The 12,052-nt window shown below is 37.2% G+C and overlaps 1 protein-coding gene across 5 annotated transcripts in view; it reads left to right on the top strand.

Annotated features, from left to right (window-relative positions):
- AOPEP (aminopeptidase O (putative)) overlaps window positions 1–12,052 on the top strand; it is a 304,550-nt gene that overhangs the window by 206,579 nt on the left and 85,919 nt on the right. Inside the window, exon 12 of one of the 5 annotated variants that reach the window (XM_072150845.1) lies at window positions 10,353–10,517. The exons of the other annotated variants lie outside the window; for them this stretch is intronic. Coding sequence (XP_072006946.1) covers window positions 10,353–10,370 — 18 coding nt within the window. The 3' untranslated portion in view covers window positions 10,371–10,517. Of the gene's footprint in view, window positions 1–10,352; window positions 10,518–12,052 lie in introns of those variants that run through there. 5 annotated transcript variants of the gene reach the window in all.

The following is a 12,052-nucleotide window of genomic DNA, read 5'->3' as shown; positions in this document are numbered from 1 at the left end:
ATCTTAACCCCTTAATGACTTGGCCCTTTTTAGTTTTTCACTTCCATTTTTCACTCACCACCTTCAAAAATCTATAACTTTTTTATTTTTCCACATAAAGAGCTCTGTGATGGCTTATTTTTTGTGTAACCAATTGCTCTTCATAGTGGCGGTATTTAATATTCCATGCCGTGTACTGAAAAAAGCGCATTTGTGACGTTTTCTTGTGGGCTTGGATTTTACAGCTTTCACTGTGCGCCACAAATGACATGTCTGCTTTATTCTTTCAGTTGGTGCAATCACGGGGATACCAAATTTGTAAAGGTTTTCTAATGTTTTCATACATTTACAAAAATTAAAACCACCTGTTCAAATTTTTAAAAACATTTTGCCATCTTCTGGCGCCAATAACTTTTTCATACTTTGGTTGTCGGAGCTGTGGGTGGTGTAATTTTTTGCGACTTTTGATGGCGTTTTCATTGCTATAATTTTTAGGACTGTGCGACCTTTTGATCACTTTTTATTGATTTTTTTATATTTTTCAAAATGGCAAAAAGTGCCATTTTCGACTTTGGGCGCTATTTTCCATTTCGGGGTAAAACGCAGTGAAAAAACTTTATTATATTTTTGATCGGGCATTTTCGGACGAGGCGATACCTAATGTGTTTATGATTTTTAATATTTATTTGAGTTCTAGGGAAAGGGGGGTGATTTGAATTTTTAGGTTTTTTAAATTATAATTTTTTTAACTTTTTTTTATTTTTACTATTTTTCAGACTCCCTAGGGTACTTTAACGCTAGGTTGTCTGATCGTTCATATCATATACTGCCATACTACAGTATGGCAGTATAAGGGGATTTTCCTCCTCATTCATTACAATGTGCTGATAGCACATTGTAATGAATGGGTTAAAACGAGACAGCCTCGGGACAGCTAGCACCAATCGCGCATGTTACCGATAAGCCTTTGCTGCAATATCCAGCAAAGACTTACCGGCTATGGAGAGGGCTTGGCCCTTGAGCCCTCTCCATGCACCGGGACCCGGCTTGCACCGTACTGGTACGGCGCAAGTCGGGAAGGGGTTAAGCATGTAGCATCTGAAAAGTTAAATTGATTAAAATTGGTGGTTAGTATTGCAACACTTTGCACATCAATTGACAAATTGCACTGTGTGATTCAACACAACATCCTTAACCCATGCAAAGCTGGCATTTTTTTGTTTGAAAAAGTGACAACTTCGTATAGTAAACTGAGGTCACCAGTTTATCTTTATTAGCAGCCACGGAAAGCATCTTGTTATAAATAATGTGTTAATACCAGCATTTTAAGGTCATCATAAGATGATTTGTCCTATTTTTCAGAAACAAAAAGTTTATCATGGGAAATCCTATTAGTGCAATAAATAATTGACCATTTTCTTAATAAAGTAAGGGCAGGAATGTTATATAATTGTCATTCAATGCTGGAATTAGTTTGATTTAATGTTGGGCACATAACCGGGGGGTATGGTATTGTTTACCTTTTCACAGCTGAGGCCCTATGATGTGGGCATGTAGATCTGTCTCTGAAGTTTAAGCGATTAAGATGTCATTAGAATGATCATGCATGCCTGTGACATTTCATTTACCTTATTCATGCTTGTCACTTTGAATCTTTATTATGACTTGCAATGAATGTGTATCAAGACTATCATTAGAGAAGCTTCCTATGTAGCTAAAAAATTTGAATGCTGTCTTGTAGGACCCTTTTGAGGTCATTTGTGTTATAGTTGACAATAAATTGTGCTGCTCTTTTCAGCTTTTTTGAAAACTCAATCTTTATAACTTGCTACATGGTCAAAAAAGTAATTATACTCTGTTATGTAACATGATTCAAACTTCAGTGCTGGCATTAACCATGTATATAAATGTGTTATTATAAAGGGATTTTCCTTTAAATATGTTGAAAATAATAAATGGTTAGATGGTTTGCTTATGCATGACTAAACAGCACCGTCATGATCAACCTAGTACATAGTACCTGAACTATTAATGTATACTACATGCCAAATAGCTTATTTTAGTTTTGTATAGATGTATTCAAGCCTTGGCTGTCATAATGTTTAGCAATGACCTACAGGGTTTTTCCGCTCATTTCTCGCTCTCCAACTTCAAAAATCCATAACTTTTTCATTTTTACGTGTACAGACCTGTGTGAGGGCTTATTTTGTTCCGTAACAAATTTTACTTTCCCGTAATGTTATTTATTTTAACATGCCGTGTACTGCGAAGCTGAAAAAAAATTCCAAATGTGGAAAAACTGAAAAAAAAACCGCACGTGCGTCACATTCTTGTGGGCTCAGTTTTTTCGACTGACTGTGCACTCAAAATAACACCTCAGCTTTATTCTTTGGTTTGGTGCGATCGCGGTGATACCAAATTTATATAAGTTTTATTGTGTTTTAATACATTTTCAAATATTAAACGAATGTGTACAAAAAAGAAAAAAAATGTTTTGCCATATTCTGACGCTAATAACTTTTTCATACTTGTGTGAGGTGTCATTTTTTGCGAAATGATGCGACGTTTTCATTGCTACCGTTTTGAGGTCTGTGCGACATTTTGATCATTTTTTATTTCATTTTTTATGTGATGTAAAAAGGTGTAAAAGTCGCATTTCGGACATTTGGGCGCCATTTCCCGCCTCGGAGGTCACTGCCGGCCGTAACCGCTTTTATATTTTGATAGATCGGGCATTTTGGAACGTGGCGATACCTAATATGTTTGTGATTTTTACTGTTTATTATGTTTTATATCCGTTCTAGGGAAAGGGGGGTGATTTGAACTTTTAATATTTTATTAATTTTTTTATTTTTTAAACTTTTTTTTTCTTTTTCTTTTCACTATTTTTTTTAGACCATCTAGGGTACATTAACCCTAGATGGTCAGATCGTTCCTACCATATACTGCAATACTTCTGTATTGCAATATATGGCATTTTTGCACACTATACATTACAATGAGCCACAGGCTCATTGTAATGGATATGCAGAAGCCATGTATCCTCGGGTCAAATGAAGACCCGAGGCTACCATGGCAACCGCTCGCCGCCCCCCGATGACGTTCCACGCGCCGGCGTCTTTTAAATGCCGCCGGCGACTTTGCCAGCGGCAACGGAGGGCTTAATAGCTGCGATCGGTGGGGGTTTTCTGCAATATGCAAAAACCCCCACCTTTGTATGAAGAGGACTCAGTCCGTGAGCCCTCTTCATACACTCCTTATACCTCTGCGCCGTAGAGCTACGGCGCAGAGCGTTAAGGGGTTAAAGGTCATGTGAACAAACTAAAGGTAGCTTTACCCATTGGTCCAAAATCAAATGCCTGGTAATTTTAAGCATCAACTGACCATATAAAGTATATGGGGCTGTACCAGCTCTACCTAGTAGCAAATCTCCTGGTAAAAACATTGAGAGAGAATAGTCACCATCAGAGAAACATGCTTATGGCTTATTCCCCTTCCCTGTTGAACAGATGTGTATTATACATATTTCTATGGTATGTTCTATCAGGAGATCCTGTAGTGTCATGTCCACTGGTTATTCGTTGCTAAAAATATATTACACACATCACCTAGCCCTTGTTCACTGCTTATAGCGAACTGTCTGAGCACAATCGGGGTAGAGGAGTGAATAAAAATGCTAAGCAATGGAAAACTGTCAATAGTCCCACAGAGTCTCACAGTAACAACCTTAATACAGGGTACATGACAAAATATATGTAAAGCAATGTATATGTTAGGTGCTCTGCTGATGGAAATGTTACTGTAATCAAGTGCAAGTTGTTAAACAAAGTTTCCCAGGCTATATTAAGTTTTCATGTCAATATGAAGAGATGAGATTTGCTGATAAATAGCCATGAATCCAAGCCTGGGGTGCAGGGCAAAGCATTGACAACATTAGAATACTTAGAAGTCTTAAACTGTCTTTAACAGCCCTTTTTTGTTTTACCTTTTCATTTGTCACTCCCCACTCTAAAAACTTTATTTTTCTGTGTACACAGATGTATGTGTACACAGATGTATTTTTTGCATAACAAATTGCCCTTCCTAGAGATGGTATTTAATATTCCATGGCGTGTACTGGGAAACTGCTAAAAAATGTAAAAATCCGGTGAACCTGACAAAAAAAAATTATTTTGGGCCCTTTTTTAAGGCTTATATTGTGCATTCCAAATGACACCTCACCTTTATTCTTTATTTGGTACAATCACAGAGATACTATATATATATTATATATAGGTTTTATTATATTTTAGTAGATTTTAAAAATGTTAATCTTTTTTTTTAAAAAAATCTTCATTTTGCCCTATTATATGGCCAATAACTTTTCATACTTCGGTGTACTGAGCTACATAATACTTCATTTTTTGCAGAATGAGATGGCATTCTCATTGCTACTAATTTGGGAACTGTACAACCATTTGATCACTTTTTATTAAAATCATTATGTGCTGGAAAATGTCAAAAAAAGTGTCGTTTCGGCTATTTTCGTCTTTGGGGTTCACTGGCAGAAGAACAGTTTTTTGATAGGGAATTTTGGAACGTGGCAATGACTAAAATGTTTAAGATTTAATTTATTTGAATTTATATCAGTTCTAAGGGAAGGGGTTGTGATTTGAACTTTGAAGTTTTTATTTAATTTTTTTTTCTACTTTTTCTTAAATTTAGTTTTACTGAATGTTTAGACCCCCTAGGGTACATAAACCCTAAAGGGTCTGAGCAATCCTAAGATATACTGCAATACTATTATAGTGGCACACTATTATAGATCCTGCTGAAAGACATGCCATTTGTAACAGCAATAGGTCACCGTTCTCTGTGATGTCAGTGGGGGGGGATCCAAACCGCCAGCATTTAAATGCTGACGTCATGGTGCAGCAAGGGTTTAATCACAAGTTTCTGTTGAGAACTTAAGAAGCTAGGGTTTGATACATATACAGTTGGCACCCACCGTGTATGGAAAGGGCTCATGGACTGCTGCCTCCTGCCTCCTTTTTGGTGACAATTGGATTTTAAAAATGTTGGAATCAGTGTTAACAATAAAGCTTAATTGCAGACACCTTTGATAACTGGTATAGCTGTTTATTTTAGCCTAATGCTAAAGTACAGAAAATTACTACCATCCAGAGATCGGTTTGTAACTAGGGGTCACCTGTAAGTCAGGTGTTCTTAAGTAGGGGACCGCCTGTATACGGTAGGAGTTCTCAATTTAGGTAGTGTGTTTTTTTAATTAATCTTTTACCTTTTTTTAATTTATTTTTAAAGGTCTTTCATCCTGGTGGTGGAGGTCCTTTAACAAAAAGCATATTTTATATCTATCTATGTATCTATCTCTTATTGCCTGTCTTATTCTTCACATTACAGGTGTTCGCTCGTGTCTTCCGATGATTCGGAGATATGCGCACACATCTGCAAAGTGAAGAATAGAATTAAAACATTAAAAACAGTGAATACAGGACCATTTAAGTGCAGAACACATTGAAAGAACAATATTCTTCACATTCCAGATGTTCCGAACATCTCCGAACTTAGCGGGAGACACGCGCGCACACCTGCAAAGTGAAGAATAGTCTTATTTCAATGTGTTCTAACATCAGGAAACATCTGGAATATTTAATTAAGCACTGTTCTTTTACTGTTCTGTTTTAGCAAAAAAATTCTCGCGTCTCCCATTGACTTTAATGGGGCTCGTTATTGGAGACGAGCATTTGAGCATCTGGAAAAGTTTGTCTCGAATAACGAGCACCTGAGCATTTTAGTGCTCGCTCATCTCTAATATTAACGTATATTAACTAAAAAGTATCTTCCATTCTATTAAAAAGCCACTAGACTTTATAATGGACTAACTTTTGCCAATTCTGTAGAGGTTTTCTATGCAGTTACCTGATTTACAGTACAGACAGGATAATTGAAGAAGGTAGCACCTCCATAGACCTTAGGCCTCAGTAGACAACTGTATGGTCTGTTCTGTATATATGGCCTTAAATATGGGACGTATGGCAAAGTATTGCACTGTATCCGTACCGTGTCTGTATAAAATACAGTGGGCTGGCAGATGATGGATGGCTGATTATTGGTTGGATGACAGAATGCACCTCCCACTGGTTCTGGATACTGCACGTACATGCGACAGCATACGGTGCACAGCTGTATGCAGCACGTTTTGAGCCAGTATTTTATACGTTCCCATTGACTTCTAATGGCCCCACAGAACGGAAATACAGTGAAAAATACGACATGCACTCTATTTTTAGACGGCTAACTTACGGTACATTGATGACCGTTGTGCCCATTGGAATGCATGGGCCGTATTCTGGCCGTATGTACGGCCGTTTTTATACGGTCGTGTGCATGATGCCTTAATAAGTTGGCTTCAGATGATTGTTGCCTATAGCTATGAGCCTCCTGTAAAACATACCCTAAATTATATGCCTTAAGTCAAGAAATGTATCAGCTCCTATATACAGAAAAGGCAGGAAATTAAAAAAGAGATGTACATTTCTTTTAATAAATTACAGATAAAAAGATTTGTGCATCTATTTTAATGAAATTGCATCTCATGGTGGACGATTTGCAAACATGTACACCCATTTTATGTATTTTTAATATACAGGGCAGTTGATTATGTATAATTGGGTCCCATAGTTTGGAATGACTGCATAAAGTACATGCTACTCCATTCATGTTTCAGGCAGCTGACTGGAATAACACACAGCAGTGAATAAAGCAAGGCATGCTTAGTTACTACTCTGTTCCTCTCCTCACTGTAGCCAGGTAATGGAGTACTCAGGACACAGAGTTTAAGGTTTACAGGAGTGAGACCTCCAACGATCAAATATTTATCACCTTTTCAGTAGACAGCTCATGAATGTCAGATATTGGAAAACATCTTTAATTAATTATTTTTTGAGACTGCTAGAAAAAAAAACATGTGCTCATGGTACAGTCTTGTAGGGGGAACTGTAGGGAAATTGCATTTATTGTCCTATGAACATGTTAGATTATTAGTTCACTACCATTAATTTTTTTCACTCTCATACAGGCTGCAATTACTGAAGAATTCAGGGAAGGTGAAAGTCACTTTTGATCTGATTGATCAAAGATGATGCCTTAGCTACAAGCTTTATCTGCAAGCCTAGGCATAATCCTATTAATCTATAGGTCTCCAGCCACTGTCAACACAAAGTGTCAAACCACTTTTTTTTCCTTCAGATGAGTAGTTCCTTCTTATCCAGATTATCCATGGCCCAGTTAGCAGACATTCCATTGACGTCTTTAGACGCAACCTATCCTTCAGTGATAGACATTTTGTCAAGAGTACTATATATAAATACATTCCTTGACATTATCAGAAGCTTTGAAATGTCTAGACTTACACATCCTATTTTATGCATCCTTTTATGAAGTATGTCCATTTAGTCTTTTAAAGAATTTTGTGTGTTGGTGCACTTAAAGGAATATAATATTCTGTCTATATATAAAAATATATATCTATATACACACACACACACACATATATATATATATATATATATATATATATATATATATATATATGTTTGTGTGTGTGTTAAAAGTAGTTACTTCATGAATTGGGCATGCTACCATCCTATGTGAATTCTTTTTGCCGTTGGTGGTTGAAGACTTGAGTCTGTAGCAATACCTGACATTGATACTTTAAAGCTCATTTTATGAAAATTAAACTGAAGCAGGTAGAAGATAGAATCCATTGTTGTCCTTTTTGTTCTTTTTTAGTGATGTTTAAAGAACCACTCAATGTAGCAATCAGAGGAAGCGGACCGGAAACCCAGATCTATTTGCCAGCAATTTGTTTCTCCTAGGGCTTCTTTTCCCTATTATTGGGGCTCCTATGCATGGAGATTAGTTTTTTGGGTTTTTTTTAGAGAAAAAATAAACCTCTCACGTTAGCCATTTTGTGCTAATTTTTTTGTGTACCTATTTTGTTTATATTACATTAGAAGACATTTGCCAAACAGTAAGGGATCCCATTGTTTTATTAAGAAACACATACAACTTCTAACTACCAAAGCTATCATATAAGCTACATTTCCAAAATTATTAGCTTTTGATGCAACTGAACTTTGAAATAACAATTCATTTTTACTAACCAATAGATACCGTATATATACTTGAGTATAAGCAAACCCAAGTATAAGCCGAGGCACCTAATTTTACCACCAAAAACGGGGAAAACCTATTGACTCGAATATAAGCCTAGAGTGGGAAATGCATTAGTCTTAGCCTCCCCAGTATATAGCCAGCCAGCTCCCAGCAGTATATAGCCGGCCCCCTAAAGTATATAGTTAGCACCCTGTAGTATATAGTTAGCCCCCTGTAGCATATAGCCAGCCCCCTGTAGTATATAGCCAGCCCCCTGTAGTATATAGCCAGCCCCCTGTAGTATATAGCCAGCCCCCTGTAGTATATAGCCGACCCCCCTGTAGTATATAGTTGACCCCCCTGTAGTATATAGTTGACCCCCCTGTAGTATATAGTTGACCCCCCTGTAGTATATAGTTGACCCCCCTGTAGTATATAGTTGACCCCCCTGTAGTATATAGTTGACCCCCCTGTAGTATATAGTTGGCCCCCCTGTAGTATATAGTTGCCCCCCTGTAGTATATAGTTGCCCCCCTGTAGTATATAGTTGCCCCCCTGTAGTATATAGTTGCCCCCCTGTAGTATATAGCCGGACCCCAGTTGTATATAGCCGGACCCCAGTATGGACAGCACATAAAAAAATAAAGTTACTACTCAGCATTCCGATGCCCCGGCAGCTCCTCTTCTTTATTCATGTGCACCCAAATTATGATGTCTGTCCGGGGCGTCAGAATGGAAGGTATTCACTTTATTTTTTTTATATAACCTAGTACAAGCCCAGTGGGGAATTTTCAGCACAAAAATTGGACTTGATTATATACGGTATATATAAAAGTTTTAATATCTATGGACTTTTAGTAAACTTCAGAAGGAGTTCATATTTTAATTAAGCTGAGACTGAGCAATCTGTTCTCACTGCTTAGTGTACCAAAACACGGCTGCATTAAAATAGTTTGATTAGGATAGGAGCTGCCTGGTTATTGTAACGTTTATTTTCTCAAAAATGACTTTTCATATTTAGAATTTGTCTCTCACTTTGATCACAGTCGTTTGATCCTGAACACAGATGATATAAATTGGTTGAACAGCTACATTAAGTGGACCATTTAAGCGTGAATTGAATTATATGGGTAGACTTGGGAGGATCTAATAAAAATTGCTAATTAGTCAAAGAAGAGGAATTATTAGAACTGATACTTAATCATATCCGCTACTGTAACAGTGAAATATTGAAGAAAATAGCATGTGTAGCAGGTGAGCTGCTCAAGATGGAAATGGAAGATATTGGCATACAGAACAGTCCCTTTGACTTTGTTCTTAAATGACCACTAACTTCTCATGACTTAAATAAATCAGTAGTACAAGCAAATATGCATTTATCAGGCTGATTAGTGAGGCAGATACTGGAATTGTTTTTGAGATGCATGAGCAGAATTATTACATAAAGTGTGTGACGATAGCAGATTCGAAAATCTATAGGCACAAGAGAGAGAGGCTACTGCATTTTAATTATGGTAAGACCAAAGCTAAAAATGAACAGAGGGAGAACAGTGTTCTTAAAGGGATATTCCCATTTAAGCATATAAATGTTATTGTTGGTATAACGAAAATGTATACAATTTTCCAACATACTTTCTGCATCAATTCCTAACTGTTTTCTTGATCTCTGCTTGCTGTCCTTCTATAGAAAGCTTAAAGCTTTGCTTAATCTCTGATACTGAAGAGCCGTGCACTTTTGTGACATCGTAAGACAAGGGTCAGATTTCTGTCTAGTGGAAGTAAACATTGAAGTTTTGCATAGAATGACAGCAAGCAGAGATCTAGAAAACCTCAAGGGATTAACATAGAAAGATAACTTTAATTTGCCAAAATGAGAATATCACCATGTAAATATACGGCAGGTTTTACTGTGACAGATTGCAGAAAGGACAGAAGCCAAATTCGAACGGCTATATCTCCTGAACCCTGGCATCTAGCAACACAGTCCTAGTGTCAAATTAAACAGGAGAATCCCCCCTTTAATATGACACCTAGTATGGATGCTTCACAGAGCCAGGGATATCCAACCTTAAATTTGCACAAAAAAAGTAGATTTTTATGTACATCTTTTTATTTTTTAAGAGTGGATATCTCCATTTCTGTTGAGCATCCATACACATCCATATATCATATGAAAGGGAAAACTTTTTAATGTGACACTAGAATTTTGTTTCTAGGTGCAAGGTTTCAGATGAGATATGCATTTGAAGTGTTGCTCCCTGCCAGACGCTCAGCAGAAGACAGAATATAGAAGGAGCTGCAGGAAACACTTTCACTTTTCATTATTGCAGAAGTACATGCACCCTCTGCATCTGTAGTTGAACCTGGGAAATGGTGATAGAGTAATGCTGTACATATTTATAACATATTTGGGTTACTATTTACTACTAATATAGTAGTTTGGTTTTAAAGAAGTGCATAGCGGAACATCAAAAATTGAACTGGTCTTTCTGGCACCAATGACCATCGGTATTGAAAGGGTTAAGGCCAGTGGAGAGTAGCATCATGAGAAGGAGTTATGGCTTCCAGTAGTGGATTATAAAAAAGACAGTTGTAGACAGACCGGGCTAGACCAGGGCCCAAGCATTTTAGGGGGCCAATGGCTGAAGGGACATATTCTTCACTCCCAAAGAATGTTGAATATTATAGCCCCTACAAGTCCAGAATTGAATTCCTACATATGGTAACTAGAATCAAACAGCCCTGGGCCCATGCCAGTCTTAATCCTCTCCTGGTGGTTTCACAGTGTTGCGCACTGCATAAGGGATCCAGAAGAATGGGAAGAAAATAGTTACCTGAGGATTTGTCTGAACAAAGATCATTGGGAATTTTCAAGTGTACACTATTATAAACCGTTTACTTACAATGGTGAGAGTAGTCAATTAAGTCAATTTTATACTTTCATTATTAGGTTTCAATTAAGTCTGTTGAAATGGTGACCAGGGTAACTAGAAATGATTGGGCCCCAAAGCAAACTTTAACTGCCCCCCTCCAAATGCCATATATGTACATTGGCTCCAAATTGTACAGTATACACACAGTGCCTCAGGATGATATAAACAGTACACCCAACTTCTCCAAATGATCTATACACGCAGTGCCCCTGAATTTTATGTATATGGTAGTTATTTGGCGGCACTGCATGTGTGTATATATACAGAATTAGAAAAAAAAATAAGAGTACAACACACAAATTTTAAATTGTCAAGGTCATTGACAATACCTATGTGATTATATTCTAACATGGGTAAAATAGCAGTATAATAAGTGTATTTCATAAATTGTATATTCTAAAGAACAGAATAAAAATGTAAAAACTAAACTTATCAAAATAAGAGAACAATTTCAGACACCTGCAAGTTTTTGACGTTTTGACAACCCCTATTCTACTAGCGGCCTAAATTTCCAATTTTCACTTTAAAAAATTGGTGGTCCAAAGTAACTGAAATCCTCCAGTAGCAGGTTATTCAGAAGAAGGCCAAATGGTTGACCATCTCGGACACAGCAAAAGAAGTTGGTTGTTTCATATCTGTGATTTTTAAAATATTGCAAACCCTAGAAGGCTGGTCACCCTTAAAAGATAAATGCAAGAGTGGACAGGATATTATGGAGAATCTCCATGGCTTATAGTTTCAACACTGCACCTGTATTTGCTCACCAATTCAGCACTGAATAGGGTAAGGATTTGTCTTTTCATACAGTGGGGCACATTTACTTACCCATCCGGAGGAGTTCACCAAAAGTGCATTATCAGATGATCATCAGATGAAGATCGTCCGCCTGATATAGTGCATGTGTCGCTTCCCATCTCAGGTCCACCGGAGTTCACCTCCTTCATCATGATGCATGTAAGTGCCTGATTTTGCAACACAATTTT

The sequence above is a fragment of the Engystomops pustulosus genome, chromosome 1 (assembly GCF_040894005.1).
Source record: "Engystomops pustulosus chromosome 1, aEngPut4.maternal, whole genome shotgun sequence".
Taxonomy (NCBI): domain Eukaryota; kingdom Metazoa; phylum Chordata; class Amphibia; order Anura; family Leptodactylidae; genus Engystomops; species Engystomops pustulosus.
The sequence above is the reverse complement of the archived record's forward strand: the minus strand, read 5'-3'. Positions and strand labels throughout refer to the sequence as shown.